The following is a 25037-nucleotide window of genomic DNA, read 5'->3' as shown; positions in this document are numbered from 1 at the left end:
CATTATTCATTAGCTATCACGCCTCCTTGCATACTGTCTTTGTGAAGAAAAACACAAATTGTAAATGAATATATTGTTTTATGTGAATGAGTAGGCTCAATCATTCTCACATCAGTTTAAAATAAAAACTCTAGGCAAATACACCCATTAGTCAAAAGTCTTGTGAACACATATCTCTTGTGTGTTTTGAGGCCTTCATTTTAAAACTAATTTTTTTTTGCTTTTTCAAAAACCATGTATTAACATTTTTCTCTCAAAAATACAAGCATGTACATGCATATTGCTCACATATTATGGTAGCCCAGTTTGTGCTGAATACAGTGTAATTACACTTTTGCCATTACTGTGTTTATAAGCAACTGAAAAAAACAGAGCATGTCAAAACTTCTAAAGGGCCCCAAAACAGCTCAGACTTCTAGGGGTTAACCAGATGTAATATGACATTTCTTAAATGAACTCTGTATGTGTGTTTCAGCCCTTCAGTGTTGGATCGACTCAACGCCCTCCTGGAGCCTGGCGGGTCATTAACCATTAATGAACGAGGAATTATTGATGGAACCACACCCACCATCACCCCCCACCCTAACTTCAGGTACAATCAAAGCCTTAACCATCACCACTTCCAGCTAAACTGTTTAACCAGCATCATTTTGCCATGTGAATGTACAGATCTATGAAACCCGTTGCTTTTGCTTAACCCTGTTTCACACTGTGTTCCAGGTTGTTCCTCACCATGGATCCCACGCACGGGGAAATCTCGCGAGCCATGAGGAACCGCGGTGTTGAGATCTACATCCCTGGCGAGCATGAGGCTGTGTGCTGGGACACTCTGGATCTAAAGATGGTTTTACACACCCTGGGTGTGACGGGAGACTGTGTGTGTGACCTGCTCATCTCCATTCATTCAGAAATCAAGAAGACTATATGGGGTGCGTCTGTGATTTTTATTTACCCTTGTTCAGAGTTTAAGTGATGTTTTAACTCTTAAATGCATGAATATTTTGCCAATCAGTCTTTAGCGACTCTATATCTAACACTGGTGGATGTTTAACTTCCGCCATAGTATAAAACTCTCCTGATATTATAATAACTATCACAAAAGAAGTTACTTTTGGAACTTGGAAGAGTTCGATTTGAGCAGATGCTTTTTACTATCATCACTGTCATCGTCAGAGCTCATTTGCCCAGTACATTCAGCACTTGGCTAATCATAGTCATGATCTCAAATATTCTCAACTCTTCAAAATCAATATTTTGATCCTCTTCTTGACCAGATCCACCAAGTGACAGTGACACTAATATTTGATTGCGTTCAGTACTTGCTCTGCAGTAAATCGCTGAGCCATTTCAAGTATTGCTGATTATACTTGTATTTTTTTTGTTTTATGGTTTTGATAATTGTAAGTGAATGTCTGATCAGTGTGTATCAGACATTGCCAACTTGAGGAATAAACTGACTTCTGACTTCTTTTCTCAGCATCGTGAGATATAAACTCGCAATTGCGAGTTATAAAGTCAGAATTGCCTGTCCAATTCTGAGAGGAAAAAGACTGACTTTTCACAATTCTGACTTTATATCTTGCAAATTCACGTATAAGATATAAACTCGGAACTGCAAAAGTCGCAATTACCTTTTTTATTTTTTATTCTGTGGCGGAAACCAACTTCCATACTAGCGACCCTATGCACTTTTTTTTTTTTTTATAATTAGAAAACACTATTTTTTATATCTTTTAAAATTATTATAATATTATTCATAATTATTAGATTGAGTAATACTTATAAGCTTGATGTCTAACCTTAAAGGGAAAATTAGCCCATGATTTACTCACCCTCAAGTCATTCTAGGTGTATATGACATTCTTCTTTCAGACGAATACAATCAGAATACTAAGTCCTGGCTAATCCAAGCTTTATAATAGCAGTAATTGTTGCTCTGTTTTTGAAGTCCATAAAAAAATGCATCTGAAGAATGTCATATACACCTAGAATGACTTGAGGGTGAGTAAATCATGGGCTAATTTTCATTTTTGGGTGAACTATCCCTTTAAAGAATGATTGAGGGGGAGGTTAGTGAATGATGTCCCGGAGTGTGTGTTTAAGGGTTAACGGCTGTTCTCTCTTTAACGTCTTCTAGACTCACCTGCGTCATCCATGTCATCTCTGCTCCATGCTGCATCTCTGTTGTCTGGTCAGCTCCAGAGGGGTGTGGATCTGCCCAGTGCCCTACTACAGGCCTGTGGAGAGGCTTATGCTTTCTGTCAACGCACCACTGCTAACCAGCAGGTTCATAGACATTTTTCATTAAACATGACAATCTAAGGTATATGATGCCATAATCCTTCAAATTATGCCCCATCACCTTTCACATCTCGTCTTAGCTGGCACAGGAAGTCATAGAGAGGCAGTTGGCAGTGCTGGACTCCGAGGACTGGGGCAGTGGGCTGCTGTGTGCGGGCGTGTGGCCGGACCGCATCCCCTCAGCTCTGCTGTGCACTGAGGACTCGTGTTTTTCCAGTGTCCAGAGAGACGGACAGGTCCTCCTGTACTGTCTCAACACTCTCTGCCTTAACGGAAAAAGGTCAGTGTATATACAAATATATACCAGCTACTTAAAGGGTTAGTTCACCCAAAAATGAAAATTCTGTCATTAATTACTTACCCTCATGTCGTTCGACACCCGTAAGACCTCCGTTCATCTTTGGAACAGAAATTAAGATATTTTAGTTGAAATCTGATGGCTCTGAAAGGCCTCCATTGGCTCAATGGCACTTTACACTCTCAAGACCCTTAAAAGGTACTAAAGACGTCGTTACAAAGTCCATCTCACTACAGTGGTTCTACAATAACTTTATGAATCGGTGAGAATAGTTTTTGTGCGCAAAAAAACCCTAAATAACGACTTACATAGTGATTACGATTTCAAAACACGGCCTCATGAAGCTTCGAAGCGTTATGAATCAGCGAGTCGATTCATGATTCGGATCGCGTGTCAAACCACCAAACTGCTGAAATTTGGCGATTCAAACCGCTGAATCGACTCACTGATTCATAGCGCTTCGAAGCTTCATGATGCCTTGTTTTGAAATCGTCATCACTATGTAAGTCGTTATATAGGTTTTTTTTGCGCACAAAAACTATTCTCGCCGATTCATAAAGTTATTTTAGAACCACTGTAGTGAGATGGACTTTGTAACGACGTCTTTAGTACCTTTTAAGGGTCTTGAGAGTGAACCGTGCCAATGGAGGCCTTTCAGAGCCATCAGATTTCAACTAAAATATCTTCATTTCTGTTCCGAAGATGAACGGAGGTCTTACGGGTGTCGAACGACATGAGGGTAAGTAATTAATGACAGAATTTTCATTTTTGGGTGAACTAAATCTTTAATTAGAGATTTACTAATCTTGAGATGTACTAATATTTGTGCTTATTAAAGTTTTTAAATATTTTTTTTTTTCTAGCTTCAGTTTATTTATTTTTTTGTTTTTCTTAGAGCTGCCAAATTATCTCTGCACTCTTTCATTTCACATAATAAAATTTGTATTTTATGTTCATCTATTTATTTATTTGGTAAATAGATAATGCAGCTAGCTGAACTGCAATAATAACTGAACCATAAGAAATCATTATTTTTTGTTGTAGTTTTGAGCTGATTATTTCAATTAGCAAAAATATTTGTTTCACTTTTTTGTATGCAGTTAAAGGGATAGTTCACTCAAAAATGAAAATTGTGTCATCATTCATACAGGTTTGGAACAACTTGAGGGAGAGTAAATGATTTTTGGGTGAACTATCCCTTTAAAGCTGCAGTACGTAACTTGCCGCTCTAGCGGTAAATAAACAAAACTGATTGCGTCTTGTGGAAGAACATTGTAGCTGGAGCTACTTCTCTCTGTTTATGTCTATGACGAGTCACGCAGGAATTTTGAACACAAAAAAAATCTACGGACTGCAGCTTTAACAGCAATTTTTTACCAATTCAGGAATCGCCCACTGAGCCTAGTTGACCTGCAGAGGGCGATGCAGAGCGGTGCTGTACTGGATGGGCTGCAGTTTTCTGGAGGTGGAGGACTGGACGGAGGAGCTGAGAATGCATTGTGCCTCCTCCCGACGGCAGTTAAAATACTGACAGAAAGAGCTTCTCACAGTGACTGGGTTCTCAGAACCAGCTGGCTCTCCCACCTTACCAAAACTTACAAACATGCACCAGGTAGGCTGAATAGGAAAAAGAATGCCTTTTGATGTATAGCCATACTACGTGAGTGCTTCTCTGTCACAGTCCTGAGATCGTGTTTGTCTTTGCAGATTCAGCTCTGATGCAGTTGGAGGCAGGATGCACAGCGCTGAAGGCCGTATTCAGCAGCAAGCTCATCGGGAAAGGCAAAAGTCTAGCAGAGCTTTTGCAGCCACACAGCACAGGTACATATACACTCTCATATATGCACTTAAAAACCACTTGAATTCATAATCAACCTTGTTTTCCATGGTCTAACTGTGCACTAATAATCAGTGACTGTGACATCCATCAAACTGTAATAATAATTGATGTATTAACTGTAAAAATAATCTCTGCCTTATAAACAACTTTCTGCTGATCTAACTAAAGCCGTGTGAGTAGGGAAAAACAATATTATGATATATCAATCCAAATGAACAAACAATTCAACAATTCATTCAAGTACTGATAGATAAAAGATCCACCCTATATTTTCTGCTAAACACTGTTGTTCATTATAAAGTCAATCATATAATGGAAGTTAAATGGATTAAGAATGCCACTTAATGGCCTTTAAAGGAACACGCTGACTTTTTGGGACTTTATCTTATTCACCGTATCCCCCAGAGTTAGATAAGTCCATACATACCATTTTCATCTCCGTGCGTGCCATAACTCTGTCTGACGCACCCACCGCTAGCCTAGCTTAGCACAAAGACTGGAGGTAAATGGCTCCAGCTAGCCTACTGCTCAATAAGTGACAAAATAACACCAACATTTTCCTATTTACATGTTGTGATGTGTAGTTACATTGTGTGCTAAGGCCGACGGAAAATTAAAAGTTGCGATTTTCTAGTAATATGTATATATATATATATTTTTTTTTTTTTTTTTTTTTTTATTTAAGCTGTATTTCATTTTAGAGTCAAGCCTAGGCCTCATGAAAGCAAATTTTTAAATGAGATCGGTGCCATCCGGTGGACACATTGAGGATAGCACAATAGCACATTTTTACCACTATAGTGGATTTTGCGTTTTATAAAACGTTTTTAAAAATCGTAGCTTCATCGGAATGGTCCGAAACTTGGTGACTTTATTGGTACTTGGTATATGAACAGGACAGGATTTGATAAGTGGTCGTAAAAAAAATAGTCACACTCAGGACCTTCGGGTCAAAAATGACCCCCATAGGAAATGAATGGAAAATTATTTTTTTTGTGCATACAATCTACAAATCAGCCAGGATGCAGAAAAAAGGACTCAACAGTGAAGGGGTGAATCTCTAAAACATGTTTTGAGTGCAAAACAGACAAAAAAACTCACACACACACAAAAACACACGCACACACAAATTAACGTGTGCCATTCCAAAAGCTAATTGCTGAGTTTTTTTGTCTGTTTTGCACTCTTGGTGTTTTAGAGATTCACCCCTTCACTGTTGAGTCTTTTTTTCGGCATCCTGGCTGATTTGTAGATTGTATGTATAAAAAACTCTGTTTTTCATATTTTTGCCAATTTCCCATTCATTTCCTATGGGGGTCATTTTTGACCCGAAAGTCCTGAGTGTGACTATTTTTTTACAACCACTAAGACTTTTCAAATCCTGTCCCCAATTTGTTTGGGTGTTCATATACCAAGTACCAATAAAGTCACCAAGTTTCGGACCATTCCGATGAAGCTACGATTTTTAAAAAAAAAATTATAAAACGCTTCGGGTCCCGGAATTTTTGACCCGAAGAACCCCAGAGGGTTAAAGGGGGACCTATAATGCTCCTTTTGACAAGATAATAAGTCTCAGTATAAGTAATATGAATCTCAGGTGTCGCACATATCCGAAGCACGCGCATAGAAAGCTGGATGTCAGACAGCGCATCCCGTGAGTATTAAACTAAGGTCTTATGTGACTTCACATTGCATAGAACCTGCGAATGGCTTATTCTGAGACACACTGTTAAAAAAGAGGAGTGGTGGATTTTTACCATTTATAGGGTGGTTGTGTACACACACTGCCAACACACATTTATCTTTAAAAAAACACCATGTAAAAGTGAATTTTGCATAATAGGTTCCCTTTAACATTTACTCTGGAATACCCACTCATATTCAAACCTTTGATATTCAGTCGAACTTGTGAAATTACTTTCTTGATCAGATGACTACAGGATTTTGGTTGACATGCGCTGGAACAAGCAGTACTTGGACATCTTGGCCAACACCTGCAACTTTGAGGATGAGGAGAGATACATGGAATTCATGGAAGCACTAAACGCTGTTGCCAACAGGTAAGTCCTTATTCTGGTTTACTGGAATGTTTTTGTAGTAAACATTTTATGCATGATGTTTTATGTTTTGAAAGAATCATTTTGCTGATGGACCGAGAGGAGAGAGCAGCTATTAACAGCAGTGCTGGAAACAGCTCACCTCATAACAGCGCCCTTAGGCTTGCCACTGCCTTCTCAAAAGGTACTTCCACACTTCCACAGCCTTGTTAATATACACTGTTAATATTAGGAGACATGAACACACTAGGTGGTATGTGACTATTTTTGTTTGGGTTTTATAGGGACGGTGGACATAGGCCACCTGCCTCATCCAGTGTTGGTCCACCTGCGCTCGTTTTTTGACCTGTGGGATTCATTCGTACTGCAAGCCATGCAGTCGGGCCAGCCCTACATCTCTGACCACCTCATGTTTGAGGTCAGAACCTTGTTCCTCAGAGCGGTTTGATTATAGCCGCGCTGCTCTGTTCTGCAGTTGGTTTACAGTGATGTGATTGTGTGTCCAGATCCTGCAGCTGCTGCAGTGGAGGGATCGTTTCTGGCTTGTGTGTAACTCTCTGTCTGCGGATACACGGGGTGTGTGTGTGCTGTCCCTGCACTGGCAGTGGGTGCACAAAAACTTAATTTTGCGGCTGCCTCAGCTTTTGATGGGGGATAGTGATTATGAGTGAGTAATGGCTTTATTACATGTTAAAATTCCTTCATGGAATGTTCTCTTTAGTGTTTGTTTATATGTATATATGTGTGTTTGTTTGTTTCAGAGGCCAACAGGAATTACACACCATTTCCACGGCCATCCAGAACACACTTTCCAGCTCTGTGGCTGTGGCCTCTGCTCTGAAGGGCATTCAGAAGACATTAGGAAAGCCACTGCCATTCAAGGTTAGGCAAATATATAGAATATTCAGAACATGTGTGTGTGTGTGTGTATATATATATATATATATATAAAGTGCTGTCAAATTAGCACGTAAACATATGCAAGTAATTTTTTCAGTTTAGCGCGTTAGAAATATTTAACGCAATTACGCCTTTGGTTAGCGTTACATTATATGATCACGCATCTTATTCATGCAAATGATTTTAAACCATTCAAGCGCGACAAGATGAAAGAGAACGCGCTGTCTGTGAATGTCGTGACTATGGGACACACACACGACACACAGAAAGAAGTGCACCAGAATCCAGTTCTCTTCAATGCTTGAGCAAACAATAACACACAGAATTATGCCAAAATGCCAGTTTTATCAAGTATTTTCATAAGAGCACCCTTAATGAGTTAAATAACGTCTTAAATGAACATAGAGTTGTGAGAAAATGAGATGCGTGTCAGATCCGCGTCATGTTCGGCAGCGGCAGATCTTAAAGTGACAGCAGCCTAATAAACCAGTCACTGTGATTCTGTCATTAATGTTAATCAAAGAACAAAGGGAACAGAGAAAATAGATTTAATAAGGATGAATCTATATTTAATTTATAATTTATGCAGTTAAAATTTAAAGTATTTAAGTTTTGAACTTTTTTCAATTTCTGTATATTGATTTTATATATGAAGGCCACAGATAAATGACATTTATTATTTTGTCTTTATATGAAGACTGAATTAAGCTCACTTAAAAAAAAAGTTATTTAAAAAGTATATATAATATATATATATATATATATATATATATATATATATATATATATATATATATATATATATATATATATATATATATATAAAAACACAAAGTAACACAATTTTACCATTTTAAATAACTGTTTTCTATTTCAGTATATTTTAAAACTAACTTATTTTATTACATTCCATTACATTATTTATGCCATTACTTCTGTGTCACATGATCCTTCAAGAATCATTCTAATATAATGATTTGGTGCTCAAGAAACATTTCTTATTTCTTATGAGTGTTGGAAATTGTGCTGCTTAATGTTTTTGTGGAAATCATAATCTCTTTTTTCTTTGATTAATATAAAGTTTGAAAGAACAGCATTTAAAATAGAAAGCTTTTGTACCATTATAAATGTCTTTATTGTCATTTGTGATTTAATTTAATGTGTTCTTTCTGAATAAACAGTATTCGTTTATTTTTCTTTTTTATCTTACTGACCCCAAACTTTTGAATGGTAGTGTATGTCTAATTAAAATAAGTGCCCAAAAATAAATGGAGAAATTCTATTAAAAGTATCAGAAGTATTTTATTTTAGTCGTCCATTCTAACTGATCTAAAATAATCCCACAAACTTTTCTGTGCAGCTGGAGGCGGTGGCTGAATGTGCAGCCCGTTTGCGAGTGCTGTGCAGGGCTTTGGATGTTCGGGACCTGCGCCTGGACAACAACCTCGCATCGCTATGGAAACAAGAGGTGTCTCGCCTCCGGGGTGTGGCCATGGGAATTGACTCAAAAGAGGCTCTGCTGGAAGCTTGGGGTCTGGTGCTTCAGGCCAACCTCCTGCTGGAGCCTCAGAACTCAGGTAAACTAGTCACTAGGACTAGTTTCAATTTTGACAGTAATTCTTAAGGATTTTGGGCTTGAAGTAGCAGTGCTAGACCATACAATCAGGCAAACCCTGACCGCCTTACAGGGTTCCCGCGGGGTCTTAAAAAGTCTTAAAATGTCTAAAATTTAATTTTTTTAATTTAAGGCCTTAAAATGTCTTAAAAACGGCCAGATTTTCACCTGAGGTCTTAAATTTAATTTAGTTAGGTCTTAAAAAAGTGTTATCCTCGTTCATTTCCAGAAATGCTGGCTGCAGAAAGTTAAATTAACGTTACACTGTATCAAAAAAGTATCGAATCGCGAAAGCGTAGCTCTATAGAGTCTTTGCTGCGCCGCCCTCAGAGCGTTCGTTCGGTGTGTTGTAGTTCTTTCTGGGGGTGTTGGTACACGTACTCGGTGATAAAACTACAAATCCCGTGATAAATGCAATTACCTGCCCGCAAAATACGTCTACGCTGTATTTTTCTGGACAGAATGAGGCAGACATGCATTGTTTTATATTATTCTAAACAGTGATAAAGTCTGCACTCAATCAGCACTGCATACCTTATTATTATGACAATAGTGAAGGCTTGAAGAACTCAAATACACCATAGCTTGATGCAGTCGTGTTTATTGTCTTCGTTTCATCAGTCAAAGCGTTTCTATCTTCAGTTTATCCTACATCGCTAGTTCTCTTTCAAGCATACGTTTCGGTGTCTCACTATGGGATACGCCCCTTCCGCGTATTCCTCAGAAGCCCTATTACATTACGCCAGCCCCAATTGGCTGGCAGACGTGACGTTGTGTCTGGGAGTGGCCTCCCCCTCCCTCAGTATAAAAGGGGCAGCACAACGTCACAACGACATTCAAAAACCTCTTCTCGCTTCACACCAGAAGCCTTGAAGCCTACCTTTTCTAAGAACAAACTTCTGGACGAACCACTGGCCACCACGCCGTTTTTCGTCTGGCTCCTTCAATTTGCATTCCAGCCGATTGCAAGGATTGTTCGATACAACGATGGCCGCAGCAATGCAAACCATCCCGGCTAGTGAGGGAGATTCTGTGCGACTGTGTTCATGCGGGAACAAAATTTCATGCAAGGACACACACCAGGTCTGCTCTGCATGTCTCGGGCTGAAACATGCCCAATTGGCGATCGAGAACCCCGGCTCCTGTGAACACTGCGCACGCTTCACCATGAAGAGCCTTCGCCGCAGGCTAGCACGCCAAGCTAGCCTGTCAGGCCAAGATCCCCTCATGTCACCTAGCCCTGTTCCAGCTGCCACTCCGCAGGTAACCATTCCTGCAGTAGAGCTGCCCACCACGGCAGTTCTGTCCTGGAGTGAAGAGCTTGACGCGTGCGTCCCTCTGCCTGGTGTGCTCAGCACGGACGAGGATGAGGACGCGCTCGATTTCGAGGAAGAGGGACAATCCGATTATCTTCTCTCTGAGGAAGAGGAAGATTTCGAGGACTCCCCCTTCCTTCCCCCTGCGCACTCGGCACGACTCCTCGTCGCGGCGGGATCCACGGAAGAGGCGGGCGGGGCACCATCCTCTCCGCTTCTCAGTGTTGATCTGCAAGATGTGTGCAAACGCGCTGCAGATAAACTAAATATTCCGTGGCCGACCGTGGTAGCAGAGACTGCAAAGTCTCGCTATGAGGGCAAGAGGCTGCCGAGAGCGAAACGGGCAGCACGACAGCTCCTTCCAGTATTTCCAGAGCTGCTGGAGGAGGTTGCGGTGACATGGAAGGACAAACCATTCACAAGCAAGATGCCCGTGCAGGGAGGATCCGCTCTTGATGTGGAAGGGATGGAGAAGGATGGCCTTCTCCGAATGCCCCCCATGGAGCCACTAGTTGCCGCGCACTTACACCCAAAGCGTACGGCGGCTGCAAATCCGACTTTACCATCCAAAGCGGACAGATTCCAGTCGAGCATGACGGAGCGCGCTTACAAGGCAGTCGCTCTCTCCGTCAGGGCTCTGAACGCGATCTCTATGCTTACCGCATACCAAGCGGAGCTGCAGGACGAAGTGTCGACCATGCCAGGTCAGACACATTGGGAAGAGATCTGTGTCGTTACGGATCTCTCTCTACGTCTTCAGAGATGCACGGTTCAAGCCGCGGGCAAGGCCATGGCCACGATGGTAATTCAGGAGAGAGGAAGATGGCTTAACTTGGCCAATCTCTCTGACAGGGAGAAAGAAGCCATCCTGGACGCACCGGTGGTCGCAGAGGGCATTTTTGGCTCAGCACTGTCACTGATGCAAAAAAGATGCGAGCAGAAGAAGAGGGACGATGAGGCTCTGCAACTCTGCATGCCTAGAAAGTCGCAGACTGCACCCTCTCCGCCACCTCGGCAGACCTTCGCACAGGCCGCGGCCCGCCCACCCCCCAGCTTTCGTATTCCTAAACGGCAGAGACCGAACGTGAATGCAGCGGGTCAGGGCGGAGCACCGGAACAGAGAACTGCCTGGGCTAGAAAGAACTATCCGCCTGCAACAGCTCAGACGGTTCAGCCAGCTCCTCAACCTCATCCTCATGCCCATTATCAGGGAGCAAGGAGGAAGAAGAAGGCAGTTTGATGGGACCTTCCTCAGGGACGGGAGCCCACAGCCCCCCTGTTCGCTGGCTCCCGACCCTCAAAAGTTCAGTGTTCGACAAGGAACGAGTTCCGAAGTTCCCACTTCCAGATGTTCTGTGTGGAAAACAGAGCCCGGCTGGGCCAGGGGAAGCAGAGCGGTGAAAAGAACGAGAGACGGTGCAGTGGTGCACACCCACCCACTAGTCACAAGCACTTTCCATGTTCAAAACTCAATAAAGTTTTCACTGTACCCCCAAAACATGTTGGAAAACATAACGCCACAAAAAATGTTGCAAAACATACTGACAGAACACAATATTACATCTCCTCAGGGGGTTATCGCCCCCTTAGAGGTGATGAGACACTTAAACTCTGTCCAAACGCGAAGTGCCCACGCATGCGCAGTACAGATCACAGATTCGTTCACGACTCAGCCACACGATGGCACCAGAACACTGCAAATAAACAAGTGGCGAGAATGCACACAGTCCCGCTGGGTATTGAGAACGATACAGTACGGGTACAGAATGCAATTTGTCACTTCTCCCCCGCAATTCAAAGGGATAGTTCATTCTCAGGTGCGGGGAGAATTAAAGCATGTTCTTCAGGAAGAAATTTCCTCTCTGTTGAACAAGAAGGCGATAAGAGTGGTCCCACCCGAGCAAAGCCACAGTGGGTTTTACTCAAGGTACTTTCTCGTTCCAAAGAAGGGAACTCGGGGTCTTCGTCCCATATTAGATCTGCGTGCACTGAACAAATACTTAAGAAGGTACAAGTTCAGAATGCTCACTCATTCTACACTCCTAAAAATAGTGCGCCAGGGCGATTGGTTTACGTCGATCGACCTGAAAGACGCGTACTTTCACATAAAGATATACCCACCCCACAGGAAATTCCTGAGATTTGCCTTCCTTGGCGTGGCATACGAGTATCTGGTTCTCCCGTTTGGCCTGTCTCTCAGCCCAAGAGTGTTTGTAAAGTGCACAGAAGCGGCCCTGACTCCGCTCAGGGAACAGGGTATTCGTCTCGCTACTTACATAGACGACTGGCTGGTGACAGCTCAGTCAGAGCAGGATGCGAGAGAACATACAGCTATGCTTCTGGAACACATACAGAAGCTGGGTTTACAACTAAACACAGAAAAGAGTGTTTTAATTCCCACGCAGTCCATAACATATCTGGGGTTGTCACTGGACTCGGTGGCATTCAGAGCACGACTGTCGGAGGACAGGGTGGTAAAATTCACTCGGTGCCTGGCCGAATTTCAGAAGGGAAAAAGTGTCTCTTTCCGCACATGCCTCAGGCTATTGGGACTGATGGCCTCAGCCCTGATAGTCATTTCCTTAGGCAGACTGTTTATGAGAGAGTTTCAACGCTGGGTAGCGTCTCTGAGGCTGGATCCACTACGGCACTCCCGAAGGAGAGTGAGAGTGACGTCAGAGGCGGTGTTGGCACTGCGTCAATGGAGACTCCCGACCTTTCTGGTTCAGGGGGTACCCATGGGCGTGGTTCAAGCCAGGAAAGTCATAACAACGGACGCGTCGTTGTCAGGTTGGGGGGGCATCCACGAGGGCAGGATAGTGAATGGGAGATGGGGTCATCATCTGGCCGATCTTCATATAAACTATCTGGAAATGCTTGCCGTTTTTCTGACGTTGAAGCATTTCCTTCCCTTTCTGAAGGGACATCATGTCCTTGTGAGAACAGACAACACTACGGTTGTGGCTTACATAAATCGACAGGGGGGTCTCAGATCACTTCCCTTGCACATGTTAGCACGCAAACTGATCTTATGGGGCAATGTCAATCTTCTATCCCTGAGAGCGACGCACGTACAGGGTGTAATGAATCAGGGTGCGGATTTGCTGTCCAGGGGCAATCCTCTATATGGGGAGTGGAGATTGAACAAGGAAGTGGTCGAACAGATTTGGAGCATATACGGCAGAGCGACAGTGGATCTGTTCGCGTCTCACGACAATGCTCAGTGTCCTCTGTTCTTCTCACTGAAGGACCAGAGCGCGCCCCTGGGGATAGATGCGTTGGCGCACGAATGGCCTCGCACTCTCCTTTACGCGTTCCCACCGATAGCGTTAATATCCCCAACACTCTACAGAGTGAGGGCGGAAGGATTGAGGCTGATACTAATAGCTCCGAGGTGGCCAGGGAAACACTGGCTGGCGGAGATCATACATATGCTATACGACGATCCGTGGCCTCTCCCGTTGCGCAGAGATCTACTGTCTCAGGCAGAAGGGGAGATATTTCAACCTCATCCAGAACGCCTGGCACTATGGGCCTGGCCAGTGAGTGGTTTAATTTGAACACAACTGGTCTGTCTGACAGTGTTATCAGGACCATACAAAATGCTAGAGCCTCGTCTACTAGGTCTCTTTACGAGTGCAAATGGGGCGTGTTTGAACGTTGGTGCACGGCTAAACACGAAATTCCCTTTCAGTGTTCGGTGGCGGTCGTTCTATCATTTCTGCAGGATTTGATAGACCAAGGGAAAGCGTTTTCAACCATAAAAGTGTTTCTGGCCGCTATATCTGCCTGTCACATAGGTTTTGATAACAAAACTGTTGGGCAGCATCCTTTAGTATGCAGATTCATGAAGGGCGCACGCCGCGCGTTGCCAGTTTCAAAACCGCTTTCTCCTTCATGGGATTTGGCATTGGTGCTTGATGCTATTTCAATGTCCCCATTTGAACCGTTGGACAAGATTGATTTAAAAATATTGTCATTTAAGACAGCGCTGCTGTTAGCTTTGGCTTCAGCGAAGCGCGTAAGCGAGATCCATGCACTTTCGGTGCATTCAGCGTGTATGCAGTTCATGCATGCGGATGCAGGGGTAATTCTGATACCTAATCCTGCATTCATGCCTAAAATAATTAATTCTATCATCCCTCTTGAGTTGAGAGCCTTCTCCCCACCGCCTTTTGCGTCATCAGAACAGCAAAAGTCGAATGCGCTGTGCCCAGTGCGCGCTTTACGCATTTACGTAGAAAGAACCAGAGGGTTCAGGGAGAATGACCAGCTGTTCGTTTCTTGGGCGAAACCACGTACGGGGAAACCGATTACTAAACGGCGTTTATCGCACTGGATAGTGGAGGCTATTTCATTGGCATATTCTAGCAAGGGTCTTGTGCCCCCGTCTGGTTTACGTGCACACTCAACGAGGGGAATGTCAACGTCGTGGGCTCTTTTTAAAGGAGTCACGATACAGGATATTTGTGAAGCGGCGAGTTGGTCCTCGCCGCATACATTTGCAAGATTCTACAAATTGGATGTTACAGCTCAAACGTTAGCACATGCAGTATTGAGCGTAGGAATGTGAGTCGTGAGTCATGACTTGTTCAGCCCTGAATATATATGGTGGTTGGCAGGAGACTTCGAGGCAGGCTATCTGGCAATACGGGAGTTAGGATATCCCATAGTGAGACACCGAAACGTATGCTTGAAAGAGAACAATAGGTTACTTGCGTAACCCCGGTTCTCTGATAGCATTAAGTGAGGTGTCTCACCAGATCACCCTCCTTGCTGTGTGAAGCGAGGAAGAGGTGTGCTTGTTTTGAATGTCGTTGTGACGTTGTGCTGCCCCTTTTATACTGAGGGAGGGGGAGGCCACTCCCAGACACAACGTCACGTCTGCCAGCCAATTGGGGCTGGCGTAATGTAATAGGGCTTCTGAGGAATACGCGGAAGGGGCGTATCCCATAGTGAGACACCTCACTTAATGCTATCAGAGAACCGGGGTTACGCAAGTAACCTATTGTTTCACATTAGGGCTAAGGATTACTTCTCTGAGGGAAATGTGGAGTTTCTGCTCGAGGGCGCCCTCTGGCTTCCAGTATGAATGAAAGAAAGTTTGGGTAACAAATATGAAAAATAATACTTCTCTCTAAATAAATTTATATGACAACCCATATGTTTTTCTCCAATGTACAGTTTTTCCCCCACAGTGGATGCATAAGAGGCTCATATTTCATATTAAATACATAGACTTTAAGAAATGTATATCACAGATAAAAAGCACAGAATTTCTTTATTTTTTTATTTTATTTTTTACAATAAATCTTTAGACCTTTCTAATGATTTTTAGTCATAGGCTGTCTGCATATTAACAGGTAACCCAGCAGGGTTTTTTTGTAAAATAAGTTTTCTGTAAAATATAAATGTTATTTTATTAGTATTATTATTATATTGTTATATTTATTCTTAAATACTCTATTTTAATTTTTTTTATCATTAAAATGTTATTGTAATAGTAATATTTCTAATTTTGTTAAATATTTGTATTTATTGAATATAATCATTATTATTAGTCTCGTTAATATATAAACATTAATATATAAAATGTTATATGCATACACTTTTCATTTGTAAAAAAAAAAAAAAAAAAAAAAGTGCATTTTAACCAGAATAATCGCAATTAGATATCTTCCCCAAATCGTGCATCCCTAGTTCATCCTATCTCCCTAGTGCATCCCCTGTTCAATCTCTATTAGGCTATTAATATGCTGTTTTGTAATCTATTCTATTTGAGGGCAAGTTTGTTTTAGCCTATTTTCATTTTGGGCCTAAGGTTTTGGGCATTTGGCACGTTGTTGGCTGTGGAGGGTTACTAATGTCATTGCTTTATTGCTTTTTTTATTATTTCTTTGATTTAAATAATTTTTGTAATGCATCGTATAGGTCTTAAATTTCAATCTTTATGGTCTCAAAATGTCTTAAAAAGGTCTTAAATTTGACTTTCTGAAACCTGCAAGAACCCTGGCCTTAGTTTAATAACACAAACTATACTAATCTTTCCATCCAGGTGTCCTGGAGAGGCTTGTGAGCTGTGTGGATCAGCAGCAGGGTCATATGGCTTCCTGTGGCCTGCTGGACTCTCTGTCTGATGATAATGAGGAGGAAGTGGGAGACAGTGCCGCACCAGACAGGGAGGTGTTACTGCAGCTTGCACGCAGGGCTCAACTGTGGCCAGCACTGGAAGAGCTGGCGGTACTTAACCAGATGAAAGTCACCGCAGACCTGCTCTACCTGTCAGTCACACCCGGGTATGATGATGTTTCGCTATCAAATTATTGAATGTAGGGTAGGCAATTTCAGAGAGGCTAGCAATAGCAAGCCCAGCTTTGAAAGCATAAGATCCCACCCTCCCTTCCTAGCGTCTCCAAAGCCACACCTCCTCCAAAACACAAAGCAGAGTCCTTCAAAGTGTCACAAGATGAGAGACTGCATTAAATTATGATGAACATAAACAACTTGCAGAGCTCTTACTTGTACCACCTGACTGTGTTGACTTAGAAATGCATAAATCTGAGGACATGAACCGCTCCGGGTAGAGAGTCATGGGTTGCCATCTTGTAATTAGGGTCATGACATGGCGTGAACGCAGCATTAGCTCATTGTTTTGGTTCAGGAGGAACTGTAAAGGCAGCTGCATTGCCTCATTGGACGCGCTGATGATGTGTGATGTCTGTGTGAGCAGGGTGCGTGGAGGTATAGAAATGCATATGTTGACAGGCAGGCAGGACGTTGTATCATTGCATATCATTGCGTTCCATAGAAGATAATGTAATTTTTAAAAATATTTAGATCACTTCTATTATTGATTGCAATCAGGATGTGAAGAGACGAAAAGGGTTTATTAAAAAATTGCCTTATTTCAATTAAGGAAAATTATGTTTAACAGTTTTAGTTAACAACAAAACTTGAAATTGGCACTATTCAAAGAAGTATGATCTTGTAGGCTGTTAATAAGGCGTTCTGTGTAATGTTTTATTCATATTGTGTTGTATAATTTGCTCTACAGAGGCAATAAGAAGGCAGAAGATGGTCTGCGCAGGTCCTTCTCTAACCATCTGCGGTTCTGTATGCAGTCGACGCCCATGAACATCCGACAGCTGCAGCCTCTCTGGTTCCTGCTAGGCACTGAGAGGGTCTGTCAAAACACCTTCTTAACAATCATTCTGGTGTTATTATGAATGATTATAAATAAATAATTCTCCATCTACTGAGAATCATTCTTCACTAGAGATTAAAATATGAATTCAATTTAATTTAATCAATTTTCATTCTTGTTTTAATTCCGTCACCAGCCTGTAGAGGAGCTGCCGCTGGTGTGGTGTGAGCTGCTGTCTGAGACACTGGCAGCGTTGTGGAGCAGCAGTGTGACCTCTGACCCTGACCGTTGGCTGAAGTGGAATCCACTGAACCCTGAGGAGCACATGAACTCCAGATCACTCTTGGGACCATCTGATACGGTGTGTGTGTGGAGGAAGCGCTAAAAACACTATAAGGGCTTTTTAAAATGTGTATTTAATAACCTTGATATGATGTTTGTCGACGAAGGGTCCTGGCATGCTGAGTCGTGCAGTGTGGTCCCGCTGCATGTTGGGAGTTCTGAGCAACACTGATGCTGGCGGCCGATGGGATCCATCAGGGTCACACTTCCTATCATCTTCACGGGTGACCCTGGGCGAGTGGAGAGAGAGAACCGGGCAGCTTCAAGATCTGAGTGCTGTGATCTGGGATAATATGGCCATGCCTGAGCTTGCTGACTTCAGGTAGAGACCACATATCATACCTAGTTAAGAAGCATGGATACATTACATGTTAGATTTTGAACATTTTAATACAGTACGGTTTTGTAATATTCATTTAAATATGTTGCATTTTTTATATAAACTATATTTTTATTGCCATTTCTATTGTGCAATGATTAATTTGTATTGCTCTGTCTCATTCTCTGTAGATTAACTGACTGTAGGTTGCAAGGACTTGTGTTGCGTAGACAGCTGCAGTCGCTCTCCGAGCTGTTGTCTCCAGGTTTACAGGAGAGCTACACAGAATCCTGTGACAGTCTAACTGAAGGCCAGGACCCCATTGGTGCTGCCCAGGAGATTCAGATCGCCCTCAGAGAAGGCCTGCCTGAAAACCTGCTCCCAGAGGGCTTTCTGGAGACCTTAGTCACATGCTTGACACAGTTTGCACACAACCGGGCACAAGATTCGGTCCAGCTTGCCCGCTCTGGAGTTTTCTGGGTGAATATGGGTCTGCTGCAAATCCAAGTTTGGGCTCCACAAACTATTTTTGACCCTGCGGTAAAAAGGGGGTATAAACTCCGCTATGCACAAGAGGAGGTGAGACAAGCTCGCAAGTGGCGTATTTTGTGACATTCTAGCGATCTATTGCAACCTTTAATCTACAAATGCAAATCGCCTTAATATGACTGTCTTTGTGTCTCTCAGCTTGCTTTGTTACAGGAAGAGTGGAGAGGGCGGAGTCTCTCCTCACAGCTGCTTACAGGGGCGGAGCTTGAGGAGAGTAGCACAACTGACAGCTTCCAGCATCCTCGCATCAGGTAACCAAACATCCAGCTTCCATCACTTCTGGTACAGCCTACCATGCATTTTTAAATGTATGCATGAGATATTGTACCATATTAGTTGTCGGCTGATATTGGATATTTAATTGCTTAAACTCCCCTGTTTTTACAACCTACTACATAGATTTGTATGGAAACACACAAGATATTGGCACCATGTCAGTTATCGGTTGATGTATTTGAGATTTTCAGCCAACATCAGCCATTTTAAACGAATGCACGAGATATTGTACCTTATTAGTTGTCGGCTGATATTACAGATTTTCATTCAGTATCAACTGATATTGGATATTTATTTTAATTTGTTTAAAGGTGCAGTGGGTAGTATTAATGAGGATCTATTGACAGAAATGCAATACAATATACATAACTATGTTTTCAGTGGTGTATATAAAGACCTCACATAATGAACCGTTATGTTTTATTATCTGAGAATGAGCCATCTCTATCCACATTTACTGTGGGTCCCATTACAGTGAGCAGTACAGTAGCCCTAAACGGACAAACTGCTCTGCAGAGTGCTAGCTACTCTCTGCTGTCTCAGACAATGACGTCTTTGTCCTGTGTCGGCCACCGTAGCTTCTCTACGTGCTTCGAAAGGGAGGGGTGAGCGGTAGGCGGTTGCAGTTTCTCAGCCATTGTCAACCGATATTGGATTTTTAATTGTGCATGCTCATCTCCCCTATTTTTACATTTAGATTACCTTTGCTGTCATGTAATACTTCAAGTGAATCTTTAAAAACATAAATAAATGTAATATTTATGTAATCTTAAAATGAAAATCCATTTGAACTGTACATTATAATGCTGTGATGGCTAAATTCACTTGTCACATTTAAATTTTAGTTTTGAGTTTGTTTTTATTTTATTAGCTAAAGCATTTTAAAGTAAACCGGTTATCAGACAGAAGAGATTTTTTTTGCTTATCTGTGTTAGCGAGAATTTCAATAGCAGTTTATCCCTACAGACTTCCAATTTGATGTTAAACTCTTGATGTTTCCGTGTGTTTTAGGTACTTGTGGATCCGTATGCAGCAGGTGAAGGAACAGATTTGTGAACTGAGTCGTAAGCAAGCCTGCCGCCCCCCTGACTCCCAGTACGGTCACCTGTATCAGGAACTCCAGCACTACCTGTGCAGTATCGGCCAGCCAGCTGCAGTGGGTGACCTGCTCTCCCACCTCCTGAAGGCCTTACATGCCCCTGGGCCAAAATCCAGGCTGGGGATTCAAAGTTTGTTGAAGGAGGAGGCCGTCTGGCAGGCTTCACAGCACCGATTTTCCCAGCGGTTGTTGGAGGAGTACCCACTCTATCCTGATGTGGTGGTGCCTCTGAGGGCAGCAATTCTGCAGGTGCAGCATGGCATGCGACTCTTGGCGTCTCAGGTGTCCTCCTCAATGACTGCCCAACCGGGTCTGACGCGTCTCGTGTCCACTATGCTTGCTTTTCCAAGTCCAGTGGCATCCTCTGATCTGGCCTGTGCAGACTACCTGTGTTCAAGGGAATGCATGCATATGCTGAAAAGCCTGGGAAAGCATTTGCCAGCGACAGAGGTCAGCCGCGTGATCCCAGATCACGCATTGTTGCTGTTGAATGCGCTGCTGTACATACAGAGTCACACGCTGAGTGCGGGACATCTCAGTGCAGAGACGCAAAAACTCTTCAGACATGTTTGCCAGGTGAGATATGAAGTACAGAATCCCAAACAATATAACCTGTGTCCAAAACATGACAGGAGAAAGTCTAAAAGATTTTGAATTTAATTTCAATTAGATTTTGGATCTCACATTTTTAATGTGGTGTCAAGCTTTTTATTATAAAATGTAAATAAATACATAATGGGTATATAGCAGTGTTATTTTATATTATATTCTAATTGGTTTTTATATTGTTATTGTACAGTGTAATTATACATTTAAGTCCTGAGTAATATTAATTAACTGTGTATTTACTATAGGGTTAGGGCATGGATTATGTTTGGTTTAGGGTTAGTTGCATGTAAATATATATAATTTACAGTTATTACTATAGTATCCACATAACAAGGGCACTGTAACATAAAGTATTACCGTCAATTGTTTTAAAGCAAAGAAATGTATTATCTATTCAGGAAAAAATTTACTCCATGTTAACATCTAATAGTAATAAATGCTATGTAAACCTGCAGAGAAACTTTGTTTGGGGCCTTTCATGATACCTATTCACAAAGCAACTTTTGTGAGCAAGCTAAGTTGTAAAGTTAACAAGAGTGATTTTGTGACATTGACTGTGTTTTGTTCAGGCTATAGTGAATGAATGGGACGAGCAGGAGAAGAAAGTGAGAGAAAAAGAGCAGATGAAAGCCAGTCTGTATCGCAGCCGCTCTCATCTGCACGGGACAGGCCTTACAGAGGACCAGCAGGAGGAGAGAGAGTTCAGACGCTCTTTTCCCTCCTACCACAAGGTAAACATGGACTTAACCAGTCATCTGTTTTTATGTGTGTTCACACACATTTGCGTGTTATGTTGCCCTTTCCATTGTTGTCAGATCATTTGGAGCTTGTACTTTGGCCAATAATGTGTTTTCTCCACAGGATTTTTCTGATATCACTGCAGAACCTAGTCTTGATCAGCCAATAATCATAGAGGACGACGATGATGCAGATATGGAGGACTCTAGTGAGACAAGCAGCTTCCTGTTGGTCAGCAGCATGAGCACAGTGGTTCAGGTCCATCAGAGACTCTGCTTGTCTTATGCTCAGTCACTTTGGTACCAGCCCAACTCGCCAAGCAATCACACCAAACTCCACATCAGTGCCCTGGTTTCATCCTATCAAATCACAGCTCCACTGATAGCCCGCTTCTACCATCTAATGGGTATGAAGGCATCATTTATGCAGATCAGAAAACCACAGCCCCTACGTATCTCATCATCTAACCTTTCCCTGTTTCTCCCCTTCTCTCTCAGACTGTGAAGTGAACCCTAAATTGATGGGCTCTCAGCTCCTCCTCAGCACTCTGCTCCAAAACACAGTCAGCGGTTCAGGGGGTCCAGCTGGACTGATTCTGCAGAATGATGGGCCGTATGACTTCTACATAGAGCCTAACATGAGTCAGGCCCGGATCTGTCTGCCAGCGCTAGAACTGCTGAGTAAAGCTGTGAAACAGCGCCTCAACGACTGGCCTGAACACCCTGCTCTTGTTCAGGTGAGAGCGGCCGTTACTATTACTGTCATTGCAAACATCTACTTCAGGAGTTTTGAAATTGGGGTGCAGAGACCCACAAGGTGCTTAAAAAAATATCCTATGCTCACCAAAGCTATATTTATTTAATAAAAAATACAGTAAAACTGATATATTATTACATCTGTTTTTTATTTGAATACATTTTAAAATGTAATTTATTTGTGTGATGGCAAAGCTGAATTCCCAGCATCATTTCTCCAGTCTATAGTGTCACATGATCCTTCAGAAATCATTCTAATATGCTGATTTTCTGCTCAAGAAACATTTATTGTTATTGTCTGTGTTGGAAACAGTGATACTTTTTCCAGGATTCTTTGATGAATAGAAAGTACAGCATATTTATTTGTAATAGAAATCTTTTGTAACATTATAAATGTCTTTACTGTCACTTTGAATGTGTTTTTGCAAAATAAAAGTATGTTCAAAGAAATATTTTGAACAGAACAAATTTGCTTTTGGCTTCAGTAACAATATAAAATATATTAATTTAATTTTGAAGAAAAAAAACAAATATTTTGAAACCCCTGGTTTAGTTAACATTTGATATGTAACTTAAAGGTACAGTGTGTTATTTCTCAAAGTCGTTGCTGAACATTGTTTATATTTGAAATCGCCCCAAACAAACACACCCCTCTCTTCATTGCTCTGCCTCAAAAGCTCACCCTCCAATCCTAACTACCCTCATAACCCTTCATTTTCCAGTGATTATTCTTATGAGCTTTTCTCTTTTGTAATGTCTCTCAGCCATCTCTCTTTCGACAGTCTTTCTTCAAATTTCCCTTTTGCTCGTTCTCTCTCCTTCACCGTCTTACGCCCCTACTGCTGATTGGCTACACGTTTGTTGTTGTGTCGGTCCGACCAACTTTCAAACAGCGTTTTTCTATTATTATTTATAGCGTTTGACTGTTTCTCAAATGTCATCTCTTAACACCTCCCTATTGTATTATGTGTCACAGATCACGATGGTGATAGAGAGGATATTAGCATTCAGTCTGTCCAGCCCTCTGGCAAAGTTCCTAAATGGTCTGGAGATCCTGCTCAGCAAAGCACAGGTAGAGGAATCAGTTCATGCACATATATCCTTAAACACTAGTCAGTAGTTTGCAGGCCATTTGTGCACAGCCTAGGCCATGATATCAGTTTGAAAGCAGCTCTTCTGTCATTTTTCCTCACAGGACTGGGAAAACAATGCTAGCCGTACAGTGTCTCTAAGGAATGAACTGGAAGCTATCACACAACTTATCATTCAGTGGAGAAAACTTGAGCTCAGGTAAGTAGTCTAGTGACACTACTTGGTTAAAGCCTGTTAGTCTGTGACATGATGGTCTAACTGGTTTCAACCACTGTATCTCTGCAGCTGCTGGTCAAGCAGCCTTGATAACGCACTGATGCGCCACGCTGAGAATTCAACCAAGCATTGGTTGTCCATCTACCAACTCCTAGAGAAATACCTACAGGAGCAAAGGACAGACAACAGACATGGTGACCGACTTGCACTTTTATATATGTAGTAGTAAAACGATTTCTCCTCCTACTTTGTATTGTACAATAAATGAGTAATTCCAATATACCACTTTTCATTGGATCACATGTTTTATTTTGTCCAGTAGATGATGGTGTGGAGGATCTTTCCCTCTCGTCGGTCTCATCCACACTGCAGGCCTTCATAGAAGGCTCCACCATAGGAGAGTTTTCTGTCCGCTTGTCCATGGTGCTTGGTTTTCACTGCCACGTCCTTCTGGCTCCTAAACAGGAAGGACATGGTAAGAGAATAGAGAATGTTCTCTTGTTTATTTTGTCAACTTTTATGAGTAGGCTAGCATACACATGGACTAAATGCTACAAATGTACAATTTCGATTTCAAGAGATCTTTAAAATGCACTGCAGCATCCATATCCAACATGGATACAACAATATGATGTTGATGCCTTTCATCCTCACAGAGTCACTCTGCAGTTTGCTGTGGAATCTCTATAAATACTACACGCAGTTCTCCGAGAGCATCCAGACCAAGATCACCCAGCTGAGGTCTCCTATAGAGAAAGAGCTCAAAGTAGGTGCACCAAACACCACAGCAGGCAAGAGTGGTGTCAGTAGTGATGTCTTACTGTCTCTTATTGATCTGATGTAATCTTTATCTTGATGCATATAGGACTTTGTCAAAATCTCCAAGTGGAATGATGTCAGTTTTTGGTCCATCAAGCAGTCTGTGGAGAAGACACACAGGTGAGAGTGATTGACTAAGGGCTAATTCACCCAAAAATTCACCCATGATTTACTCACCCTCAAGCCATGCTAGGTGTACATGATATTCTTCTTTCAGACGAACACAATCAGAGTTATACTAAAAATTATAATTGCTCTTCCAAGATTTATAATGGTAGTGGATAGCAGTCCTGATTTCCAAAAAAGTGCATCCATCCATCATAAAAGTAATCCACACGACTCCAGGGGGTTAATAAAGGCCTTCTGAAGCAAATCAATGGGTATTTGTGAGAAAAATATCCATGTTTAAAACTTTATAAACTAAAATAGCTAGCTTCCGGCAGATGGTCTACACAAGTCGACTGGTCCAAAATGAGAAACCTGTGACGCGATATATTCAATTCAATTCAATTCAAATTTATTTGTATAGCGCTTTTCACAATACACATTGTTTCAAAGCAGCTTCACAGAAAGTGCATTTCATAAATGTACATTGAAAAATGTTAGAAAAGAGAATGTTAAAGAAAAAATGTTAGGATAAGTTAATCAATCATGTATTATTTTAGGCCATAACAACGCTGGCGTTGAGTCGTCTCTTCACAGGCGTCGAGTCGTCTCATCACAGGTGTCGGGGCATCTGAAGTCTCCATCAG

General features: G+C 42.1%; 1 protein-coding gene across 1 annotated transcript in view; it reads left to right on the top strand.

Moving 5' to 3' along the window:
* mdn1 (midasin AAA ATPase 1) overlaps nucleotides 1-25037 on the top strand; it is an 86689-nt gene that overhangs the window by 37240 nt on the left and 24412 nt on the right. Inside the window, exons 45-72 of the mRNA XM_079831681.1 lie at nucleotides 476-592; nucleotides 721-929; nucleotides 2138-2286; nucleotides 2382-2581; nucleotides 3985-4211; nucleotides 4307-4420; nucleotides 6370-6499; nucleotides 6574-6680; nucleotides 6781-6914; nucleotides 7003-7163; nucleotides 7258-7378; nucleotides 8757-8973; nucleotides 16383-16623; nucleotides 17382-17508; nucleotides 17668-17832; nucleotides 17921-18135; nucleotides 18324-18711; nucleotides 18820-18932; nucleotides 19969-20632; nucleotides 21235-21396; nucleotides 21527-21809; nucleotides 21901-22139; nucleotides 23135-23230; nucleotides 23354-23448; nucleotides 23536-23660; nucleotides 23789-23941; nucleotides 24123-24232; nucleotides 24332-24405. Coding sequence (XP_079687807.1) covers nucleotides 476-592; nucleotides 721-929; nucleotides 2138-2286; nucleotides 2382-2581; nucleotides 3985-4211; nucleotides 4307-4420; nucleotides 6370-6499; nucleotides 6574-6680; nucleotides 6781-6914; nucleotides 7003-7163; nucleotides 7258-7378; nucleotides 8757-8973; nucleotides 16383-16623; nucleotides 17382-17508; nucleotides 17668-17832; nucleotides 17921-18135; nucleotides 18324-18711; nucleotides 18820-18932; nucleotides 19969-20632; nucleotides 21235-21396; nucleotides 21527-21809; nucleotides 21901-22139; nucleotides 23135-23230; nucleotides 23354-23448; nucleotides 23536-23660; nucleotides 23789-23941; nucleotides 24123-24232; nucleotides 24332-24405 — 5136 coding nt within the window. The remainder of the gene's footprint in view (nucleotides 1-475; nucleotides 593-720; nucleotides 930-2137; nucleotides 2287-2381; nucleotides 2582-3984; nucleotides 4212-4306; nucleotides 4421-6369; nucleotides 6500-6573; nucleotides 6681-6780; nucleotides 6915-7002; nucleotides 7164-7257; nucleotides 7379-8756; nucleotides 8974-16382; nucleotides 16624-17381; nucleotides 17509-17667; nucleotides 17833-17920; nucleotides 18136-18323; nucleotides 18712-18819; nucleotides 18933-19968; nucleotides 20633-21234; nucleotides 21397-21526; nucleotides 21810-21900; nucleotides 22140-23134; nucleotides 23231-23353; nucleotides 23449-23535; nucleotides 23661-23788; nucleotides 23942-24122; nucleotides 24233-24331; nucleotides 24406-25037) is intronic.

This window comes from Gobio gobio (assembly GCF_949357685.1).
Source record: "Gobio gobio genome assembly, chromosome: 12".
Lineage (NCBI taxonomy): Eukaryota > Metazoa > Chordata > Actinopteri > Cypriniformes > Gobionidae > Gobio > Gobio gobio.
The sequence above is the reverse complement of the archived record's forward strand: the minus strand, read 5'-3'. Positions and strand labels throughout refer to the sequence as shown.